At 44.0% G+C, this 25,645-nt stretch overlaps 1 protein-coding gene across 5 annotated transcripts in view; it reads right to left on the bottom strand.

The window, feature by feature from the left end:
• The window catches only part of RFX3 (regulatory factor X3), a 246,053-nt gene that overhangs the window by 17,574 nt on the left and 202,834 nt on the right, over window positions 1-25,645 (bottom strand). For 4 of the 5 annotated variants that reach the window (XM_083186016.1, XM_083186014.1, XM_083186017.1 and 1 more), the window contains 5 exons: window positions 18,900-19,015; window positions 16,946-17,100; window positions 5,793-5,890; window positions 5,560-5,709; window positions 2,422-2,630 (listed from right to left, as the gene is read on the bottom strand). In XM_083186016.1, the coding sequence (XP_083042142.1) occupies window positions 2,422-2,630; window positions 5,560-5,709; window positions 5,793-5,890; window positions 16,946-17,100; window positions 18,900-19,015 (728 nt within the window). The remainder of the gene's footprint in view (window positions 1-2,421; window positions 2,631-5,559; window positions 5,710-5,792; window positions 5,891-16,945; window positions 17,101-18,899; window positions 19,016-25,645) is intronic. The other variant, XM_083186015.1, reaches the window with a different exon arrangement.

The following is a 25,645-nucleotide window of genomic DNA, read 5'->3' as shown; positions in this document are numbered from 1 at the left end:
CCCCCTTCCCCTGTGTGTGTGTGACACCCTATAACCCCCTCCTCACTGTATGTGACACTGTACACCCCCTACCCGTGTGTGTGTGACACCATGTACCCTCCTATCCCTATGTTTTGTGATGCCTTGTACCCCCAATCAACCTGTGCATGTGTCACCCTATACCCGCACTATACAGGTGTACCTCCACTCCCTGTAGAAGGGGGGCCCCTTCAAAATTTTGCTATGGGGCCCACCAAGTCCTAGTTACGCCCCTGCACCCAGTGCTAGGAGAGTTGGATGGGGCCTGTCAGCTGACTCTTGGGGTGAGATTTAATAAGATGAGAGATTCAGAAAGTGAGAGATTTGGGAAGAAATCTCCAGTTTTTTTAAAGCGGCAATCATTTACACTGCAAAACCCGTTTGATTTTGCCGTGTAAACGATTGCCGCTTTAAAAAAAACTGGAGATTTCTTCCCAAATCTCTCACTTTCTGAATCTCTCATACTATTAAATCTCACCCCCCTGTATCTAGAGTCACATGTCATATTGGGGCTAGTTATATGATGACACATCTGTATATGGGACCATTGTATACGTTCTGGAATAAGTTCTGGCTCTAGAACAAAGAAACATATATATCTGCAGTGAATGGGCTATGTGTTTTTATATGAGGTACAAAAATTCCACTTTTATTATTGTAAATCCCTGAGAAGCAGCAGTACGGAGAAAAGCAGACTGTCACAATGCTTTACTTTATCCTCTCCTGTAGCTGCATTATTAAAGGTCAAGGTTTCTTATTTATTCCAGACTGACTAAAAACACAAACATATGGATACATATGGCAGTATTCAATTAAATATATACAATTAAATATATATAACCCAGTTTCAGCTGATCTAATAGCTCAGCGGTTCTCAAACTGTGGGTCCTGACACCAAATTGGGTCCCGACCTACTCAGCATGGGGTTCGACTCCATGTTGCTGACCATCAGACTGATGAGTTTTCTAATCTCAGTCAGTGATTCAAGGAGACTGAAAAATCTGTTGAATTTTCTGTTATTTTAGGCTCCTCCCATCATTTTGTGCCTCCACAATGCTGCCATGTATGTGCTGTCTGCTGACTACACATGTGATGTGATGACCTTCTGCAGTAACTTGCTCGGGTCCTGTCATTATTTTTATTGTCTGATGGGGTCCCAGAGCAAAATAATTTGAGGACCCCTGTAATAGCTTGATATCACGATTTATGACCGATAGTCATTTTCACTGTATCCAATTAGAGGGGCTCTTATCAGCCAAAAAAGGACCAGCAATCGTGTAATGTGGGATAGGGTCGCGATTCCATGTGTTCTCGCAGCCCTGAGGGTTGGCTTTTTGTGGATTATGCTTCAGATGGGGAAAGCTGCTGTGGGTTATGCTTCATTTGGAGCATGCTGCTTCGATGCTAATTGGATAGCCCCCCCCCCCCCCCCCGCAAATCTATTAGCAGTGGTAAATTACCATTTATTGGGTTCCAACTTCACAAACAAATAGTTTGTTTTCTCAAGGGTTTTCTAATGTGGGAGCGATGCTTTGCATGTCAATTATTTTCACTGCAAGCAAGGGAGTGGGAGAACCCATTTTAATCATGGACCATCACTTTTTGATCACGTCTGATTTATTTGTTTTAGTATTTAATGAAGATTTACAAGGTAAAAAAAAATAATAATAATAACTAAAACCGTCCACAAAATAACTCTTTTCTGATACATGTTCATAGCAGATGGTAGATAAAAACAAATAAACATGATGCAATGCCTTTTTTGAAATGAATGTATCTATAGCTATCTATCTATCTATCTATACATACATACAAGGTATACAGATATATACAGAGAGAGAGAATATATATATATATGTGTGTATGTATGTATATATATATATATATATATATATATATATATATATACACACATACACACTATTCTGACCATGCAGGCGTCTCTGATTTCTCCAGTCACTGCACTGGACAAGGCCAGGCACTCCAAATCACTGCCCTACACACTGTGGGATGGGCCAGGCACTCCAATCACTGCCCTACACACTATGGGATGGGCCAGGCACCCCACATTAGTTACTGCCTAACACACTATATAATAAATTATACATATTAAGCTGATGGAGACAGAATCGGACTGAATCAGTCTTTTGTTATTTTCTGTTACTATACTTCGATCTGCGCAGTTATTTGCTGTTTATTGATTGAGAATAACTGCAACTGCCAGCCCGCTGGGCATTTACCTATACTTAGGTACAGCTTGTGAAATCAATATTTCCATTAACTGAAGGGATTACCTGAGTTATAGCTATCACTATAAAGCACTTGATGATGTTATGTGTATATGATCCATGTATGAAGAAGCAATGTTGGCATAAGAGGTGTTTGATTGCATGCCAGTAATACCTGTAAAATGACCATTTAAGCAGAAACTGTCGTGCTGCCTTAGGAAAGCTGGGTCTTCCTTCATACGGTTTCAGTGCTTGTGTCACCACATTATCCAGCCAGGCAGCCCACTGCTCCAAAGTGCTTTGCTGCTGAAGAGTCATTTTGAAGTCGGTTTCTAGTCTTTGCACCATGTTGTCATCACATTGGCACACCCAGGAAGCCTGCTCCTATCACAAACCATTAAACAATTACATTCCATGTCACATTCCAACAGTCCTAAAAGTATAGCAGAGTTATCAAGTGAGTTATGCGAGCTCCCCTCCACATGACTGAGAGTAATGGTGGGTACACACTAGGATGGCCATCTGGCTGATCCGATGACCTTTCTTAAGATTGGTGCATATATTTACCAATTGTGGCCCGATATCACGACTGGGAAGGCATTAACATATACTCACCAAAATAATAATAATAATAATAATGATATTTATATAGCACTTTTCTCCCAATAGGACTCAAAGTGCTTCACACATTGTCTTTACAGCTCGAAATACAAAACAAGCTTAACAGTAGATGTCAGTGAAATGCTTGAGTAAATAAGTATGTCTTTAGTCTATTTTTAAAGGATTCTATAGTGGGCGCTTCTCGCACTGTGCGAGGAAGAGAGTTCCACAGAGTTGGAGCAGCAAAGTTGAAAGCTCGACCCCCAGATGAATTCAGGGAGATTCTGGGTACTGTTAGTAGTCCTTCTTCAGTGGATCGTAGTAATCGAGTAGGACAGTAAGGGATCAGCAGCTGTTGCAGGTACCTTGGGCCCTGGTCATGTAGGGCCTTGAAAGTGAGTAAGCCAATCTTGAAAACGATTCGCCATTTTACAGGTAGCCAGTGAAGGGCGTAGAGAATGGGAGTTATGTGGCAGGAGCGGGGCTGGTTAGTTAATAGTCTGGCGGCTGCATTTTGTACCAGCTGCAAGCGGTGCAATTCTTTTGCTGGAAGACCCAGGTAGAGAGCATTGCAGTAGTCTAGTCGTGATGATATAAATGCATGTATGACTTTAGGAAGGTCTTCTGGGGGAATTAAATGCTTGATTCTGGCTATGTTTCTCAGATGAAAGAATGAGGATTTGATTGTGGCTGACACCTGATGTTTAAGTGTCAGGCCATTATCCAGGACAACACCAAGATTCCGCACATGATCAGAGTTTTTTAGTGCTGTGCCCCCCAGCTTAAGACCTGTCAGTTGGCTATGCTGCCGTCTTGTCCTGTGATTTATCATCAGGACTTCTGTTTTATCTGGGTTCAGTCTCAGCCAACTGGCACTCATCCACTCCTGGAGCTCAGCTAGGCAGCCATTTAAGGTTGTTATTGTGTTATTGGTGCCTGGAGCAAAGGACAGGTACAGTTGGGTATCATCTGCATAGCAGTGGTAGACCAGGCCGTGACGTCTGTTTATGTCACCCAGTGGGAGCATGTATACTGCAAAAAGCATGGGAGATAGTATAGAGCCCTGTGGGACACCACAAGACAACGGCACTGGTGGTGAAGAGTATACTCCCGATGCAACTCTCTGTGACCTGCCAGCGAGAAATGATTTGAACCAGCTAAGGACTGTGCCACCCAGGCCACAGAAATTTTTCAGGCGCTCAATTAGAATCCCATGGTCAATGGTGTCAAATGCTGCAGAGAGGTCCAGAAGGATTAGGATTGAACAGTCTCCTCTATCCCTTGCATTTAGAAGATCATTGAGCACACATACCAGAGCTGATTCTGTGCTATGTCTTCTCCTGAATCCTGACTGGAATGGATCATAAATGTCATGGGTTAACAGGTGGGTCTCTAGTTGAGTTGCAACCACTTTCTCAATAACCTTTCCTAGAAAAGGAAGATTTGATACTGGCCTGTAGTTGGTCATGCAGTCAGGGTCTAAATTAGATTTTTTAAGAAGTGGTCTGACTATTGCTTCCTTTAGTGGTTCGGGAAAAACTCCTGTCTGCAAAGAGCATTGAACTATTTTTGCAAATGCAGGGCCGATTATTTCCATACACCCTAAAAGAAGCTTGGATGGGGCAGGGTCCAGATCACAGGAGGAGGGACGCAACAGTCTGGAAATTCCAGCAATGTATTGTACATCCACTTGGTCAAAGATGTCCCATGAAGGCAAGTGTCTTAAACTGGTAGGCTTGGTCTGTTGGAACTCCTTTGGTGTCATTGTGGGGATTCCAGCCCGGATGATAGATACTTTATCTGCAAAGAATTTAGCAAACTCATTGCATCTTGACTGCGAGAGGGTTACATCAGGCTGCAAAATGTGATGCCTGTCACCAGCGGCCACTGCAGCAATTGTACATGTGGTTGGCAGACCGCCCATACACATAGCACGATGTACCTTTATATTTGCAGATATATCCATTGGCTGTGCTGCATACCACAGTAAAAGCAATCCTATCATGAGCTGTAACTAGACATTTATGTTCACTAGACTGCCTCCTATTGGGTCAACCTAAAGATGGTTGACAGTCATTAGGTCAACACCACTAGGTCGACATACTGCAAGGTCCACAGGAGTCTAGGTCGACATGGGTCTAGGTCAACATGGGACAAGGTCGACAGGTCACAACAAGCATTAGATTACACAAGCATTAGGTCGACATGGTCTAGGTCAACAGTGAAAAACCCCATGTCGACCTTTTGACTGTTGACCTAGAGTCCTAGACCATGTTGACCTAATGCTTCTGTCGACCTAATGACCTATCGACCTTGCAGTATGTCCACCTAATGACTGTCAACCATCTTTAGGTCGACCAAGCGACCGTATCCCTTCCTATCTTGGTTGGTTCATACTAGTATCTGAAATCTTAGAGGCAAAGTATAAAAAGCTTTCAAAAGTAGAAGATGAATTGAAACAAACTTCTACCTCTCTGAACTAAACGTTAAACATGCACAGCCTTCATCTGGTTTATAAGACAAGCGCTCATATGTACTTAAAGACTTTATAATGAGCATTCTTTTTTTTTTTTACAAATGGGTGAACACTATTACATACAATACATTCAATAGTATTTTAACTCTAACTGCAAATACACAAGGACAAAAATGGTATCACCAATATAATGGTAACAGGGGCTTGTTGCTATTGCCTACATTCTGCTTGTTTTACCTGGACATTGGCAAAGTCCACACGGTTGAGGTCATTGAGCATCTGGTTGATCTGAGATGTGTTTTGGAGCACAGCACGCGCTGCCTGAGCCAAATGATTGAGAGATGTGTATCTTCGCAGAGTTTGAGCAAAGGCACTTACAGCAGCAACCTATTAAAAAAATACATATAAATAGATAGAAGGATCGATAGATAGATAGATAATCCAGAAGCATTGGTAATTGGTATACCCACCTTGGTTTGTACCATTCTCTGTGGAATATTACTCATGGCACTAGAGAGCCAACCTTCAAGGCTTTTTGCAAAATTACGTACGGCTTGGGTCAAGGCACCTTAATGGAGACGGATGAAAAAAGGAAAAATGCTGTAAACACTTTTTGCATAAAACTTGCAGGTGTTTCAAACCTTGTCAGGATGATTACAGAAGTTCCTGACTAAAGAGCTCTAGTTATACACCACTGTTCATACTTTTTTCTCTAAGCTAAATTTAGGTTGCTGGAAAAAGCAATGATTATTATTTTTTGGTTTCTTTCACCGCTAAAATAGGCAAATGAGACATTTTTATTTCTCAAATGGCCAACCTGTAGCTCTCCAGCTGTTGTGAAACTACAAGTCCCAACATGCCTTGCCACAGTTTTGCTATTAGGGAATGCTAAGACATGTGTATTTTAACAACAGCTGGGAGCCACAGTTGACCATGTACTATATATAAGTGCCAGCCTTCCTTCCCACAGTACACTGTGAAAATACTGTACTTCCCTGTAAACTATAAAAATGAACTTACAGTACATTTTAATATATTTTAAATATTTTTATTTAGTGTGGTCAGCAGAGCTAAAAGCAGGGTTGTCTACCTCCCGGATACTGGCGGCAAGTGCACCTCTAAACAAAAAATGCTGTTTCTGAAAGCAAGACAAGTCTCATTTACAAGTGCGATTTTTCATTCCCCAATCATCTGCTACGTTTGCACATACACATCTAGACTGCTGGCAAAGTCTGACTGAGCTGCCCAATATTGTGATAACTGATTTTCTCTCTCTGTGATAAGTGGCAGTAAAGAATCTTGTGATTGCTGCTTAATAATAAGCAGAGCCACTTATCTTGTTTCTATATAAACGGAGCTTGCAGCCACTAAATGGAAATGCATTTGCTGACAATAAAATGTACAGGTAATTCAAGTATTTAGTACACATTTCCCAGATCCTTCACAGCCTTTAAGTGTATCCTATGGTATGGTTAACATGGTCAAAAGTTTGGCACAACCAAAAGTTCAACATGGCTATCCTCAACACATGAAAAGTTCCACATGAGTTTGGGGGGATTTATTTACTTCACCATCCATATGGACTACACAGCAGTAGTGGAGCACATGGTCTGTAGCACGGTGAGCAAAGCAAGCCTGTATCTTGCCTAGGGCCCCATGAGGAATAAATATGGCTTTGGGTGTACTCTAGGTACAATTACACAAGGCTTCATGCTAATTTGCAGGAGATGGACAACTGCAATGAGAGGTGGGGGATGAAGGGAGCATATAGAAAGAGAAGGAAAATGACAAATATTGGGGAAGGGTGGAGAAAAGAGAACAGAAAAGAATGTTATTAACAAAACATCTACATGATAGGAGGAGGAGTGGCAGGGCCAGATTAAGGTCTGTGGGGGCCCTGAACAACAAAATTGCGATGCCCCCCCATGGAGGGCAGGTGGTACCTGGGCAGCAGGAATCCGGGCTGCGGTGGCGGGTGGGTGGCAGGCAGCGGGTTGGGCAGAGGGTTCCTGCTGCAGCTGGGCACTGCAGTCAGTGATGGGGTCTCTTCGGCGGATGTGCAGTCAGCGGCAAGGTCCCTGCAGTGGATGGGCAGTCAGCGGCGGTGTCCCTGCGGCGGATGGGAACTAGTAGCAAAACTTCTGCTGACTTCCCATCTGCCACAGGGACCCCGCTGCTGACTGTAGTGCCCAAATGCCGCAAGAACCCCCTGCCCGTCACGCACTGCCCAACGCCCTGCCTGCCACCCACCACCACCGCAGCAGTGCTGATGTGGGGGCCCCTGATGTATAGGGGCCCTGGGACGACCGCCCCTGTTGCCCCATGCTTAATCCGGCCCTGAGGAGTGGGCACACCGTATAAGGCACACAGTACAACATTTGATTTGCAGATTGGTATGCACTACCAAATTTTCAAAATTGCAAAGCAGCCAATCAGACGTTTAGGTTGCACTTTGCCTATAAATATCCTCCTCTGAGGGTGTAAGTTCATACCAGCCCTAAGAATTTCTAGTATGTGTAAATAGAGACAATTAAGCTGCAGATGGTCTGACAGTGGGTATTAACAAAGAATCAGCTCTGTTTCATAATAATGAATTGCATGTGTTGCCTTATGTACTGTAATACCTGCAGAGAGATTTACTCCAGTATTTACAGGCATTGCGCTATACAAAAAAATACGTTGAATCCAATGGGTGTAACAGATTAATATGGTGAACAATAAATTGTCACCATTTTTCTTTTTGTGGCTGCAAGCGAAGGTCATAAGTTTATTCATGTAGCGCAAAGCCGTAGGCGGCAAATTGTTCTGTTCTTTATGGCATGTAATAAGTCTTGCGCAACACAGACATCCACATCAATTGAAAGCAGCTTTGTTTGCCACAAGGTTCTTTGGGATTACTGCTCTTCAGAAAATCACATTGACTTTCAAATTCCTGCTGCTTGGGCTCATAGGCAGAACACAGACACACATGCTGCAGCTCAATAATGACTGGAAGGGCAAAATATCGTAAGCATTAAGCTCTATGCACAAATAGTACATTCATGGAAGGAGGAAAAAAAAAGATTATCTGTAATCCCCATTAGTAAGATTACGTGCCTTTGACATGGATGGTGTACAATTTTTCATATGAAGAAAAAAATTTTTTTCAGCTACACAAAGTGCGTAATTAGACCATGCTGACCAAGCATTACGTAGGAGTACTGGCTAGTGAGCCAGAACAAGCAACAGCGCCAGCTCAGTCAGGCCTTCAACGTGTTATTTTATACCTGTGCAACAGCTCAGAAAACACAGATTAACAATGGTTCAGAGGCAGGATTCATTGTACTAGTACTGATCTACCATGGCTGGATTATTTCTGGGCCGAGACGCCTATTAATATTTAAATAAATAGGAGTGACTGAAAAAAAGCTATTGTATGCCTTCACAAAACTAATATGCAGGATTCATGAACAGGCTGTGCTGTGAAGTAATAAGAAGCAGTCACAGGAATGATGTTGGCAGCTAATTCAGTTGCTAGACGTTGCTCTTGTTATATTCTGTGCAAATGTCAGCAAGAATCTATTAATTCACCACGCCAGTCACTTACAGCATTACATTCCATATGCGCAGTGAAACCATTCAATGCTGTTGATTAAATAATTGAGGGGAGTACTACCTTATGACAAAATTGTTTTCCAAGCAGATTTCTTTAATTTAATTGCCTTGAAATTCAAAACAGACCTAATGAATAGATGCAAAGGTTTTAAAAGTACAGTATCAAACTTATCTGCAACCATGTCTAAGAAAAATGATCATGAGGAAAGCAGGGTATACACCAAGACTCGGCTGCTTGGGTTTCTTCTCCCCGGGCATCCGAGCAGTGACCCCCTAGCATGATCCTCTGCAATCCCTGTACATACGGTGTTAGAGATAACTGTGGGGGCTTTTGTGTGATTGGGAGATATGGCTTCCAAATAAAAAACTGTATATAAGATACAAATGGCCTAATTCTAGTTCACTCTTTCTGACAAAATCCTTCTTAGATGGACAACACCATGTGCACTGCAGGGGGGCAGATGCAAAATGTGCAGAAAGAGTTAAATTTGGGTGAGTTATTTTGTTTCTGTGCAGGGTAAATACTGGCTGCTTTAGATGTAAAATGTGCAGAAAGAGTTAAATTTGGGTTAGTTATTTTGTTTCTGTGCAGGGTAAATACTGGCTGCTTTATTTTTACACTGCAATATAGATCTCTCTTTGAATTAAAACCCCACCCAAATCTAATTCTCTCTGCCCAAGTAACATCTGCCCCACCTGCAGTGCACATGGTTTTGTCCATCTAAGAAGGATTTTGTCAGAAAGAGTGAACTAGAATAACATAATAGAATAAAATAATAATTTCGATCTTGACTGCCGCAGGAGTGTTTTAAGTGGTTTGTTAACTAATGCTGATCAGCCCATTTAGCCAGCATCAGGGACTAGTGCAGATTATTGTATAGGTGTGTACCCAACGTAACTCTTTGAGTGTGTACAACTCTGTGAGACAGTGGCGTAAGTCTATTTTGCCCGGAGGCAAGATAAAAGTTGGTGCCCCCCCCCAAAGATAGATAGAGAGAGAGAGAGAGAGGGAGAATGAGAGATAGGGGAAGAAAAAGAGTGATAGAGAAAGAGAGAAACAAGCATGTCAGAGAGAAAGAATGAATGTCAGGGAGAGAGGGACATCAGGCAAATTGAGGAAATGAGAGGGGAGAGCAAAATAGTATCAGGGATAGAGTTACAAATTGTCAGGAATATAAAGGGTGTCAGGGATAGAGAGATAGGGGTGAAAGGAGGGTAAGAGGGGTCAGGTACAAAGAAAGATGGGGTGAGAGAGGAGGTCAGGCAAAGAGATGGATAAGAGTGGGGTCAGGCAGAGAGAGAGATAAGGTAAGAGGGGGTTCAGACAGAGAGAGATAAAATAGAGTGATAGGCACCAGCCTGGTGCTGCTACCAGGGGCGGATTGGACCACCGGGAAACCGGGCCATTTCCCGGTGGGCCGGCCCCTAATAGTCACTAAAAGGCCGCTCACCCCATTGGCGGGGCCGCAGACCGCAATCTCTGCGGTTAACGGGCGGCCGTGGCCGCAGCACTGTGCCCCAAACAAATATGGCTGCGGGCAGCCTCGGCTATTACAGAAATAAAAATGGCCGCGGGAGTGCTGGTGCGCATGTGCGACCGCACGCAGCTGCTCCCGCGGTTCTGTGTGTGGCAAGCACTCACTGTGAGGATGGTTGCGCAGGGAGGCTCTCTCCCTGCTGTACATCCCCGGCCGCTTCTGTCCTCAGACTCTGTAGCTGCCGGCTGCCAGTACACTGTCACACTACATTAGAGGCAGCAGCGCCGGCAGCACAGAGCTCTCTCCCTGGCTTCCAACCCACTTTCATGTGTCATCAGTCATGACAGCAGGGACTGGAAAGGGGGCGGAGCAACACGGAGTTGAGGGGCGGGGCTACACGAGTGGAAGGGGGCGGAGCTACACGGGAGCACACATCTAATGAAAGGAAGAAGTAGATGAAGTGCCAGCCAGCTTGATTTTAAGGTAACTAAAGTGTGAGAGAGAGGTTCATACTGTGAGGCATATGTATAATGGACATCACGGTGTGGGGCATATGTATAATGGACATCACGGTGTGGGCATATGTATAATGGGCATTAGGGTGTGCGGCATATGTATAATGGGCATCACGGCGTGTGGCATATGTATAATGGGCATCACGGCGTGTGGCATATGTATAATGGGCATCACGGTGTGTGGCATATGTATAATGGACATCACGGTGTGGGGCATATGTATAATGGACATCACGGTGTGGGCATATGTATAATGGGCATCAGGGTGTGCGGCATATGTATAATGGGCATCAGGGTGTGCGGCATATGTATAATGGGCATCACGGCGTGTGGCATATGTATAATGGAGCATCACGGTGTGGCATATGTATAATGGGCATCACAGCGTGCGGCATATGTATAATGGGCATCACGGCGTGTGGCATATGTATAATGGAGTATCACGGTGTGTGGCATATGTATAATGGACATCTCTGTGTGGGGCATATGTATAATGGACATCACGGTGTGGGGCATATGTATAATGGAGCATCACGGTGTGGGCATATGTATAATGGGCATCAGGGTGTGTGGCATATGTATAATGGGCATCACGGCGTGTGGCATATGTATAATGGAGTATCACGGTGTGTGGCATATGTATAATGGACATCACGGTGTGAGGCATATGTATAATGGGCATCACGTGTGTGCGGCATATGTATAATGGGCATCACGGTGTGTGACATATGTATAATGGAGCATCACGGTGTGGGGCATATGTATAATGGAGCATCACGGTGTGCGGCATATGTATAATGGGCATCACGGTGTGCGGCATATGTATAATGGGCATCACGGTGTGTGACATATGTATAATGGCATCACGGTGTGCGGCATATGTATAATGGAGCATCACGGTGTGCGGCATATGTATAATGGAGCATCACGGTGTGCGGCATATGTATAATGGAGTATCACGGTGTGTGGCATATGTATAATGGGCATCACGGTGTGCGGCACAAGTATAATGGGCATCACGGTGTGCGGCATATGTATAATGGCATCAGGGTGTGCGGCATATGTATATTGGGCATCACGGTGTGAGGCATATGTGTAATGGGCATCACGGTGTGTGGCATATGTGTAATGGGCATCACGGTGTGAGGCATATGTATAATGGCATCACGGTGTGTGGCATATGTATAATGGGCATCACGGTGTGCGGCATATGTATAATGGCATCAGGGTGTGCGGCATATGTATAATGGGCATCACGGTGTGAGGCATATGTATAATGGGCATCACGGTGTGAGGCATATGTATAATGGGCATCACGGTGTGCGGCATATGTATAATGGGCATCACGGTGTGCGGCATATGTATAATGGGCATCAGGGTGTGCGGCATATGTATAATGGCATCAGGGTGTGCGGCATATGTATAATGGCATCAGGGTGTGCGGCATATCTATAATGGGCATCAGGGTGTGCGGCATATGTATAATGGGCATCACGGTGTGCGGCATATGTATAATGGCATCAGGATGTGTGGCATATGTATAATGGGCATCACGGTGTATGGCATATCTATAATGGGCATCACTGTCTCCTCCACCACTTTGTGACTCCCCTCCCTGCATCCCCTGCCACTCTGCATCCCCCCTCCTACCCTGCATCCTGTGCCACCATGCCCCCTCACACTCTGCGTCCTGTGCCACCCTGTGTAAGTCCTCACTCCCTTCGTTCTCAGCCACTCTGCATCTCCCCTCCCAGCATTCTACGGCACCCTCCATCCCCCCCTCCCTCCCTGCATCCTCTTCCACCCTGCCACTCTACTGTGTTGGGAGACCCCCTGTCACCCCCCCCCCCCCCTCACAGCGGCAAAAATTGGGCGTGGCCTTGTTTTAATAGGCCACACCCCCATATTGATAGGCCACACCCCCTAAAAATTCGGGCGCGCCTCCGGCGCGCAACAACACTCCCCCCCCCCCTCTTAGGGCTGCTTCAAGATTTTTCCCGGGCTGGTTTTAATTCCCAATCCGCCCCTGGCTGCTACAGCCCAGATGTAGGCATTTAGAGCTACAGTGGGAGGTAGGGGGCTGCACCAATGCTGCGTGACAAGCACAGGGCCCTGCTGATCCCTTCTGGGCCGTGCACACAAAAAGAGTCTGCCTGGCACCTTACATGTCCATGTCCTTGGGCTCCCAAAGCTGCTGCTCCTCGGGCTTCTCCTGGTGGTGGTTCATGTTTCTGAGTACAGCCTCCAGGGCCTCAATCAGTCATACTCACTGCTTGCAGGCTTAGATTTGGGCTGCGGGCCCAGCTAATTGGGGGCAGCCTCAGCAGCAGCTGCAGCCTGGCCCTTTCCTGTGGGCGGTCGCAGATGAGGGAGAGAGTGGAGGGGGCAGGTGGCAGGGATATTTGCACATTTTCGCCGCCTGTCGGGGGAAGGCGCGGTGGGGATGCTCCCCCCTGGGGCCCCTCAATGGCTGCCGGTGACAAGAGGCGGGGCTGACACACGGCCACTGACACTCGCCGCATGGGGCTGGGCCTGGCCGCTCCAGGATGCCGGGAGCTTGTATGCTGCGCCAGGGACAGATCTATACTTTTCTTTCTCTCTGTATCTGTCCCTGAGTGACACTCGCACTGGCTGCTGACTGCCTCCCGCCCAACTCCCGGCTCCTCGTCACTGTGTTGGCTGGCTCTCATTTGCTACTGCTGTTGTCACCTCTACAAATGAGATGCCAGGCAGCATCTCTACAACTGAGCGGAACATCAGGGGCAATGGATTCAGTGCCCCCTTTAAGGCTGATGCCTGGCGGCAGCTGTCTACAGGGGTTCAACCACTGCTATGAGAGATGTGCACAACACTGCTAAAAATGCCAATGTCGCTCACATTTCTTATATAAATTCAAATAAAAATGTTGTGCAAAAAAGATTATATTTCCTATATAAGGTAAACATTACAGGTCATTATGATGAAAAAAAAGGTGTGCTTGGCAATTTTTAAACCAATTTTGACAAATTGACTTGGCACTCAAATGATTAAATGGTACTTATGTAGTATCTGGGTGCCCGATTTAGAAATCGGGTCGGATCGGGCACATCGCATCGCATCGCATGCGACCAAATCGGATGCGATGGACCCGATTTTTCCATAGGATTCAATGTTAAAATGGACTGAGTCCATTTTAACATGGAATTCAATGGGAAAAGGGGTCCTTTTCATACCCCTACTATCCAAGTGGGCATGGAGTTGGATATAAACCTGTGGTGAGCGTAGCGAGCCACCGAGCCCGAAGCGTGGCGAGCGTAGCGAGCCCCGCGAGGGGACACAGAATACCGTTCGCTCGCCACGCTTCGGGCTTGGTGGCTCGCTACAGGTTTATATCCAACTCCATTCCCACTTGGATAGTAGGGGTATGAAAAGGACCCCTTTTTCCCATTGAATTCCATGTTAAAATGGACTCAGTCCATTTTAACATTGAATCCTATGGAAAAATCGGGTCATCGCATTGCATGCGATATGGTCGTATGCGATGCGATGCGATATCGCATCGCATCTGATTGTATGCCTTAAGTTAAGGCATACAATCAAAAAATCGGGCGCCCAGATAATACATAAGTACCGATTAAATCATGACAGGTTAATCATGGTGGAGCTTGAATATAGAGGCATAACTTCTGTCCTGGAACGTACATTCCCCCTGAATACTATAACCTGCTACCAATTTTTGAGAGAAATTGGTAATCCGGGGCAGCTTGATGACATGATTCGCATTCACTGTTTTATTGTGGGCCAACCCCCAGTGGGAAAAAGTCACTATGGTGCATTGGAGATGCCACCCCCACTGCACATTCCCATCTGGCCACCCTCTTGCAGGAACCAGCTTAATTCAGTCAGCAAGTAAGTTGTAGGGACACATGAGATAGTGTGCGTGGTTACAAGCGGATGACTAATAGCTGGCCAATACTAAAAAGGGGCGTCATTGAAATATGTGTGCCTCCCAACCTCCAAAAAGGATGCACATTAGCCTTCATTTCAAGAATAACAATAGCAGTTCAGAAACAACTTTAGCATCCAAAAATTCCACACCCTAATCCTAAACCCCTATGGCCCTCTCTTGCTCTGAAATTGCACCACATGCCACTCAGACCTGAAATTTGTTCCACTGCAGCCTAAAATGGTGCAAAATGCTAACAAGTACACCCCCACCTCCAGGCTATTTAGATCTCCACACATGTCCCTCATATGCAGGGCCGGTGTAAGGCTTCTCAGCACCCTAGGCAGTGGCGTAGCTACGTTTTGGGCGCCCCCCCGCCGTTAGGGGGGGGGCGCCCATACCCACCCCCCGCCGCCGCCCCGTCGAGCACCCCCCCCGGCCGCCCTGTCGCCCCGCTGCCTATGCTAACCCCCTTCCCCGCAGTCTTACCTATCGCGCTGGTCCCGGCGGCTCCGTCCGTTCATCTGCTGAGGATCACCACAAAATGGCCACCCCCGTACAGCAGACAGTTTCAGAGAACTGTTTGCTATATGGGGGCGGCCATTTTGTTGTGGTCCTCATCAGAAGAACGGAGCCGCCGGGACCAGCAAGATACGTAAGTCTGCGGGGGATTGGGGGGGGGGGGGTAACTATAGCACCGCAGCCCCCGGCGCCCCCACATGCACAGCGCCCCCCCCCCCCCCGCGGTGGCGGGGTCTGCGGTGCTATAGTTACGCCCCTGACCCTAGGCAAAACTTCAACCTACTCCCAACCCTCCCCACCAAAAAAAAAAATCATGTGGTCCTCCCAGCCCCCCGGAGGCCCTCTGCACCCTCTCCTTTGCCACCCAAACAGAGTGCAAGGAGGAGGGGGCAGCAATGTAGCGAAATATGTCTCAAGGGAAAGTATGGAGGTGAAGTCTTAGAAGTTCCACAGTCACCACCTGCATTAAGTTCAACAAGGATCCTCATAGCCTTGATTTTTTGATTTTGAGACTTGGTGGTGCCCCCCCAGATCCCGGCGCCCTAGGAAGCTGCCTAATGGTAGAGCCGGCCCTGCTCATATGCTACTTAAACCTCCTCACAAGGCCCTTACATGCCATTCAGACTATGCTACATGATCATCAAATATACTTATCTAGTCTTACTGAATGTGTCATTTTCCCATTTTTCAACAGGGTCTAAACCCTTAATTAGATTTTAATATGATAATTTTCTCCCCGAGGAGAAGCTCCTGCCGCATTTCTCCTAGCCCCTACTCCAGTTCATTCCTGCCGGAGGATAAGGTATGTGGCGTCCGACAACTAACTCCTCCGACACCTAGGCCCCAGCATCCTACTTAAGAACAGCTGTCCATTCCTCACCTCCTCCTCCTGGGAAGGATCCAACAGTTATTGACCTAGCATATGATGGGTTCATAACACTGGACAAAGCCTGGTGCTATGTGTGTCGACATTGCTCACACACTCATAGTTACGGCCCTTTTAATAGATCTTAGAAGGTCTAGAACATACCATATCGGGTAGATTTACCTAAACTTCTAAAAATGAAAGGTGAACCCCATAGCAATATGATGATGATAATAATAATAATTTTCTAGCTATCCTTTATTTATTATTATTATACATTTTTTTATATAGCTCACACATATTCCACAGGCGTTACAGAGAATATTTGGCCTTAATATGAATCCATGCCCAGGGACGCTTACAATCTATACTCTATATCACATGTCACGCATGCATTCACACCAGGGTTCATTTTGTTGGTAGCTAATTAACCCACCTGTTTATTTTTGTACTGTGGGAGGAAACCAGAATACCTAATCAAACCCATGCAAATAAGGGGAAAATATACAAACTCCATACAGTTAGGGCCATTGTGTGAATCAAACCCAGGACCTTAGTGCGGTGTATACCATATACAGTCCTCCATCATTTCTCTATTGCATTCTAAAACATGATTCACATAATCAGAAGGGTTGCTAAGGGTAACTAACCCCAGTACTTTTTATTTTTAGAAGCTTTAGTAAATCTACCCCACTGTGTGTTAAAAATTTGACATAACACTTACTAGGAATTGGTCTTAGGACATCAGGAATGAGGATCTCCACCAAAGCTTGGTACATCACATGGTCACAGTTGCACATCCATTTCAATATAGATTCATTTTTGCAGAGCAAAATCAGCGTTGATTTTGGCAGTCTGCTTTCCATCTCACTCAGGTTGCTGCCACCAAACATAGGAAGAAAACAGATCAGACAAGAATTAGATATTTTGCCGTAAATTAAGTAATACAGGAAAGAATGAGACACAATTGACACTATTACGTTGATTCATTCCAAGACTATTTTGATCCAAAAAAATGATTTAAAAACAGAAGCAGGAAACTCACAATAGCTACACTTAGAAGAGAAACAAAGGTGTGTAATTTGGTGAATTATAATGAAAAGTAAAATGAACTCCATTACAGAACAGCTGTGGTACGCTGCAGACAATTCAACATATTGTACTTTGTGCAATAGCTATAAAAAAAGGTCTTACAAGACAATAACTTACTCCTATTCTCATTATAGTGATGGGTGTATCCAGTGGCGGCTCCTGCCTTTAGACTTAAGGGGGGGGGGGGGGGGGGGCTGCAATTTCCTGGGTACTGCTCGTTGCATACAGAATTCCAAAACGCAGTGACACAAATAAATGACAGCAAAGCATTTCTGCTATAATGGGAATGGATTTGGGCATTTCTATTTTATAAATGGGCACCATAACTACTGCCACCTAAGAAAACAGGCCAGTCGATTGTGGGAACTATCATGATAAGTTGTTGCAGATATGTCCTCATACACTAAAGCTGCAGCTGCACCAAATATCCCCCCTTGCTGTGCAAAAGGTCCTGTGTGAATTGGCTTTTACTGAGCAAACCCTATTGTGCACCATACAGAAAGCGCAATGCGATGTGAAAAAATCACTTCTTGAGACTGCACTGATTTCTTAGAAGTGTGACACTAATCTGTGCGAGTCTGAGTCTGTATATTAAGTGTTGTGTGTTTTTTCATGCACAGTTCTGTTGTGCTTCTTATACAGATTCATTCACACAAATATACAAGTGTCACATATCAAATTAATCAGTGCAGTTTCATGAAGCAGTTGTGTCAGGAAAAGATACTACATCCAGTGCATAGCAATAGCCTACCCAGATCCTGCAGCAGCTTGGGGGTATCCCCTGACAATGAACAGGTATTGGGGCGGGGGAGGGGGCCCATTGTTGGCATGGGGGCACCAGTATTGGAATGTCTAGTTACCCTACTAGTTACATCAATTGATGCGTACTGAGGCTTGGTGTATAAGCACACATCTGTATCTTAATGTATATAGAGAAATACAGCACGATAAACTTCAACATCAATATTATTATTATTATATTACTATTCTGGTTTATAAAGTACTAAAATATCACACTGCAATTTGAGCTAATTGTGACACAAACAAATGCCATACGAAAACTTTAAGGATAAGGTAAATATGGCCTTGTTCAAATGAGCTTACTAACTAAGAGATGTTGAGCTCAGTGTACCCAGCAGCTGAAGTGATCTTCTATACAGCCCTATGCTTAGTGGGAGAACACGCCTCAGCACTACCATGTAATTTCCCCCAGCCTTCACATTATTAGCTGGTTTATATTTGTGAGGAGATGTGGGAGGGATTACACACTGCTGGTCTAACATGCAGCCATCACATATGTAGCTAGAAGGATATAGCTGAAATACACAGTTTTGTGTTCCCACACTCCTGCAGCTTATGTGCATATGTTAATCCTACAGCACCAATAAACATATGATACAGAGTCACTAAATATATACAGTCATATTAAAGGACGTTGCCTACATGTCATGGAATCAATGCTGTTTAGGGACATGCTGACATGGGAAAATATTTCTATATGTTCCTTACTTAAGAAAAATGCAACGTTATGATAAAATTGCATACTGAGAACAGATTGTGCTGTCTTGGAGTTAAGAGGCCCTTACCCAGATTCTGTAATGGTAGTGCCATCCGCTGTAGAGGATGGTGAGAAACGCCAGAAGGTCTGCCATAACTTCTCAATCAGGCTAAATTGCAGGTTTACAACAACATCCAGTATTGCCTGTGTAACAAAGAGGACAAATGGGTATTTAACAGAATAGTGCTTCAGTACACTGTATCCTCATGTCGTCCAAAAGCTGGTTTTGTATTTTAAGTAATACCCGTATATACTCGAGTATAAGTCAACCCAAATATAAGCCGAGGCACCTAATTTTACAACAAAAACCTGGGAAAACGTATATTGACTCAAGTGGGACCCTCACTCGAGTATAAGCCGAGGGGGGCTTTTTCAGCATAAAAAATGGTCTGAAAAAGTAGGCTTATACTCGAGTATATATGGTATATTGTTCAAATGCTAATAAATCACATTTGTATGTGTGTCTTGTTAAAACTGAAATGGGATATTAGCTAAGTACATTATAAATATACCGGACTGTAACGTAGAGAACCAAAATAAAACATTAAATCACAGTCACTGACAATTCGATACATTTCTAACAGCTGTACACATACAGTACGTGCTGCAACTAGTCACTGCCGGCACACAAGTCACGCCATCTATGCTGAGAAGTGTTCACATTGCGGGATGGGCCCATCGATTTTCACGGATGTGAACAGCTTTCCATAGCAGGATGCTATGGAAAGCTGTTCAGTCTGCTGGTAAAACAAGCAGATGGACAGCGGCCATTGGTGATGATGCGGGAGCGCGCATCATCGCTCATTGCCTGCCCATACATACTGGATGGCTTTGGAGCTGAAAGCAGTTTAAACGATGAAACGGAGCTGCTTTCATCGCAAAGTCACACATTGTGTATGGGCCTTAACCCTTTAAAGCCCAATGTCTAGTCAGGCTCAGCAGCCCTAGTGCTAGCAGCAGATCCAATGGTGAGCCACTTTAAAATATAGAACATTAACATCGTTTAACATTCAATGTAGACCATTTTTGAATAATGTAAAAAAAAAATGTACAATTAATTTAAACCTTTAAACCAGACTGTTTGAATTGCAAAAAAAAAAAATTGGACTGAAAAGGTTAAGAGTGCAAATATATTCCACTGATGTTTTTCAAATGTTAATTTTCCATTTTAGTTTCTTTTTTTAAATAAACTGACTGTTGTTTTTCTGTTTTTCACATGGGGGATGATAGAGACTTCATTGTATATTTACTAATGATCCATTTTTTAATTCAAATTTAAGGTCCATTTAATTGAATGAAATGGAAATGGAATGCAAATGACATTCTATTTCTCTATCTAAATTGTTCTTTTGCTAATATTCAATTTTGGATACGAATTCAGAAGTGAATTTGATGTGTGTCATTTTTGACTAGATGTTTTGTGTTTAGATTAGGCTATCTATTACTAAATCAAACATAAAAATCAAATGAAGCACTTTATTATAGTATGTAATTGTACTGGACAAAGCATCTCACATGTAAGAACCCGCTGCAATTCCTCTAAACCTGGTTTGAATAATGTAATTTGGACCACTCACATACTGTAGAGCCTTTACAGTATTATAAATATCAGGCGTGATTTTATGACAGTTGTTATGGTGATTGCACCAACAGTACCATTGTACATGCTTAGTGCGAAAATATTTTAAAAATCCAGCAGCCCAGAAAAGTACAGAGTGGCCCAGCAGAGCAAACAGACAGGCACAGCAACTGTGTACACATTCCCTGCGCACACGCATATCCTTCAATAATCGCCAGATTAATTAAACCAACAGCCACGCAGCATGGCAGCCTGAACAGAGACACTGCAAGCTGCTTGAGTATAGATCCACAGACACAGGCAGTAACCAGCCCCAAAAACATCCATGACATGACCTGACATTACCACCACTCCCACAACACCCACAAACAATGCCTGTCACCCACTCTGTGTAAAAGTAAGTACTGCCAGCGGCATCACTAATAGACTTTGGTGCAAGCGCAGTGTGACGTATATGCACACACAATTTACCAATAATCTCTCAAATGCAAAAACATCGCCATAGTGTCCGTCATCAATACTTTTCTAGGCATCATAATGAAGGTTTAGGAATAGAATGTTGCTTCCAAGTCAAAATTGCTTGTCTGCTATTTGTGTATTATTTTGGGGGATTTATATGGTTGCTTTTGTGTTCCATTTGTTTTGAACTTTCAAATCAAATGTTAGCAAATCAGGGAATCCTCTATTTGTTTATGTAAAAGTACTGATGTTTTGTTGATATTTGGTTTTGAATGTGCTTTGGTCCTTATTCTGGTTGGATAGCAAAGCAGTATTCGTTCGCTGCTTTGCAAGCCTTGTAGCGCTGTCCATCTGTCCATCATTTGGCCAAATGCCCGTCTCCCCCGCAATTCGCAGATTTTCCCCACAGCACTGCAAATGGCTGATTTGCATATACCTTCATCCACAGCCTTACGTGGGTGCCCAAAATCATTAGATGGTCGCCAACCATCTAATGATTTCTGAAGCAGTCACTAATCTAAGTCACTCCCTAGTGCCTTAGTGCTCCATGAACAGGGAGGGCACTGACATCCGGTAACATCAGTGAACCCACAGAAGGTAGCCGCCCTTGTTCACATGGGACCGCCCAGCGTTTTCTTGGATGCAACAAGCGTTTCCATGGTTACACCCCCTGTCCGCCTCCTACACGCCCACCCCGCTGCGAGCAACACGGAGACAATGAAAGTCTTGAAGGGTGCACGCAGTGAAAACCTGTACATGTGCATAAGGGATTATGCGCATGCGCAGGTAGGAAACATTGGTCGCTGTTGCGAACTCGCGACATAGCGAACCGTCTAGAAGGAGGGCCTTTGATTTTATAGTGAAATCGAATGCATAATCACTGAAAACCCAAAATCAAACATTAATAAATTAATGCTACAGAAAAAATGGCATATGTCACATTAACATGCACTTATACACTTAGGCACAAATAAAATACTAGAGTAGAAATAACTTTCTGTCTCATGTGTGGCATAGGATAAGCAAAGAAGAAAGCACCCTATAAAAGTCAGTATGGCATCTGCAAACAGTCAATCACAAGAGGTTCACCAGTGTGGTAACCATCATTATTTGCGTGGGCTTACAATCACCTGCAAATAATATGGCATTTTTAGAAATACAGTATTGTAGTTTTGTTTGATTGCTGGTCATAATATGTCCACAATTACATGACTAGTGTAGGTCTTCACTTCACTTGGCCTAGGTAGAATGCCTTCCCATCAATCTGGCCTGTACACACGCAGTGTCACACACATCTGCATGTGTGCATCCATTTCCTGGGCACATGCAGAGTGATTACATGCAAAATAGGCTCAGCACTCTAGTAGAATGCTTATTCGGCCTCAGCTGCACGGTCTGATTCCTTCTTGACCCAATGAATGTTTTGCACACCTGTTAAGCTGGCACTAAGCAATGATGCCACAAACATAATCATTTTTTTATTGAATTTTGGTCTGTGGTTAGTTCTTAGTATTTTGGAACAAAAAATACACCAAACCTCTTAAGCTACGTACATAGTAAGCAATATGCTGCCCAATCGGGTGCATTGGACCGATATATCACCTACATCGCTCAGTGTGTACTGGTCATATGCGTGTTCCCACGATTGCATGCAACAATATCCGGTTTGATATGCACACCGAACCTGATATCGCTAGTGTCCTAATGCATGTTAATGAAGGATGGTACAGTGTTTGGTCTGTCTTTAATTAACATTGTGCCAGTGTGTACCGGCAAATCCCCGCTGATGGGGCTAATTTCAGAGGTCAGAACAAATCCCAGTCGCCCAAGTGTGAACTCTGCTTTACTTTTCCAATGCCGTGTACCATATGAGTGCTCCTAATCACAAAGGCCTTCTTTATGAGATCCCCTCACTGTAATCCTGAGTTTGGAACATAAACTAAGCACACCACACAATCTGCACTGCTCATATTGAGATGATTTGTGTCTGTCATATACCTATGTAATTCAGTATCTCTCACATGCAGGTGTTTTGTGCTAAGTGCAATGGGCTGGAAATTGTCAGGAACTTGAGAACAGTAAGAATGCAAACCAATAAAGATGACACCATAATACGCTAATGCTGGGGCTTTTTACAGAAGAATGGAAATACGTGTGAGAGATTTGCTATTGCATTCTCTCTAGTCACTCATCTTATGTGCACCTGTTGTACCCATATGTCCAAACATAATCAGCGCAGACCAGACTACACTGCAGAAGAAGAAGGCACCAACAGAACATGTCAGTGATTTATGGAGGCTAGCATTCAGGGCTAAGAAAAATTAAGCACTACTTAACCAGTGCAGTAGCTGCTGACCTAGGCACTATTTAACTATTTAGGCAAGCAGTCCTGTTCAGACACATATTTTGTTACCTCTTAAATATAGGCCTAGCAACAATCTGGAATCAGGCAGTGTCCTTCCTGTAAACATGGGGGGTTATGCAGACCTGACTTCTTTGCTAATTTGTAGAGCCCTGAGATCAGATAAACACCATCACGTCTGAGTGTAATCCCGCCCTGTGTAAAGCTGCGGAAGGCTTGCGAAATATCACAGATCAGTGATTAGCTGCAAATCCATTCGCAACTTTCTCACCTTCAAATGCTTTTTCCAGTGTGTACAGTCTGTGCGTAACCCAGGACTAATGCTGCCCATACACTAGACCAGGCATTCCCAACCATGGTCCTCAGGGTACACCAACAGTACAGGTTTTAGTGATATCCAGGTTTCAGCACAGATGGTTTAATCAGAATCACTCAGGTACTAATTAAGTCACCTGTGCTCAAGCATGGATATCACTAAAACCTGCACTGTTGGTGTGCCTTGAGGACCGTGGTTGGGAATGCCTGATCTAGACCAACTTCCATCCAAACCCCCAACTAGTTGGTTGGTTGGACTGTAAATCTGGCACTGTATAGGAGAAAATCACAATAAGCATTTTGCTCATAAACTCAGGAAAATGGACAAAAGCATTCAGTTAAATTGTTTAGATCAAACAGATTCAACTACAGGATCTTGTCTCAATGACAGTGATTCTCCATTTTCCGACTTTGTTAGCAACTGACTGAAATACAAATTACACTAGCTCCCATCCAGTGCCAGATTTTTATTCCATTCAACCAACTAGTTGAATGGTTGGAAGAAAGTTGGTCTGATGTATGGCAAGCATTACTCAGCCAGTACAATGGAAACAGGCTGATCGGGGCCGGAGCGGATGTCACATACCTTCCCTGAAAACAATTGGGCATGCCTGCAGTTTCCCTGACACTCCCAGAAAACAGCCAGTTACCTATCTGCCAACTTGCGAACAGCATGCCATAAAAATACCCTGCACATTCTGGTTTGAATAACATCCTTGTTTCTAATACCCCTTTCATACCTACCACCTGCCAATTTCCCAGCATTTTTAGTGCAGGGTAATTTTGTCGGGTGCAGCCTGACCCGAATTCACAGCATCAGCAAATTACCAGGTTTAATCTATTCAACCCAGGAATTTGCTGAAAAACCTGGGTTTTTCTGTGGTGTGAAAGGATGGACACAGGTCTTAAATCCAGGCTCACGGACCCTGGTCAAGAGCAGGGATGGCGACCCAGAATTTAAGACCCAGGGTGACCCATTCACAACACAGAAAAATAGAGTATATGGGATCCATATCTGTCTAGTCTTTGTACTGAGCTATTCCAACTACTCTGCTAGATTAATACTGGTTTGTTATGGAGAAAAAAAAAAAAAACTGCCCATTACACCTTTAATAGTGGAACTGGATATTTCAGTTTTCATGCAGAGGTGGGGGAACTCATTTCTCTATGCCACCTAAGTATACCTCCTTCCCACCCCCCATTAGGCAGAGACAGGACAGGTGGTAGGGTTTTTGGCATCCCCCTGCAAACTGGAATGCTTTTCTGTGAGAAAGATTGTGCAGGGCCAATGTGGAGGTTAAAATGTTCCACCTCACCATTAGGAGATGGTGAAACTAAGTTCCACCCCGTTCCCCCTCACTTTAACTTCTGGGTAGATATATTAAACCTGGTAAAGTGATAAAGTGGTGATAATGAGATGATAAAGTGGAAAATGATAACCCATTAGTCAATCAGACAGTTAGAAATTGATTGGCTTTTGTGTTATTGCCTTCCACTTTATCACTTTACCAGGCTTAATACATGTGCCCCATTGTCCCTTCCATTCTGCATGTAGTATTAAAGCTCTATTGCTCTATATTAAGTGACTGTGACACCATCTTATTAGTTGTGATCTCTATGCCATACTTTCCTACATTTCAAAGTGAAAATCCATGTTCTGAAATTTTGTTTCTCCCATTTACAACACACATTGTCAGACTTTCAAACTCAAATGATAACAAAATAATAATTTTCAAAAATAGACTGCAAAGCACTTGATAAAATATATATGTTACCACATACACTAGCTAAGCCTGCTTAAAGCAAAAGCTTCGAAAGCTAGTCTTCTACCTTGTGATTGCCTCCCTGTTTCTGTATGTGTTATTGCCTCTGTGTTTCTGTATGTGTGAAAGAGATGTAGTTTCACTTGCTGCCAGCAGATAGCAGTGTTTCAGTTACACACGGACACTAGACATATATATATATATATATATATATATATATTTATATATATATATATATATATATATATACACCTGTATATATATGTATGAAAAGAAGGTGGGATTCAGAGGGTGCT

The sequence above is a fragment of the Crinia signifera genome, chromosome 1 (assembly GCF_055691185.1).
Source record: "Crinia signifera chromosome 1, ASM5569118v1, whole genome shotgun sequence".
NCBI lineage: Eukaryota > Metazoa > Chordata > Amphibia > Anura > Myobatrachidae > Crinia > Crinia signifera.
The sequence above is the reverse complement of the archived record's forward strand: the minus strand, read 5'-3'. Positions and strand labels throughout refer to the sequence as shown.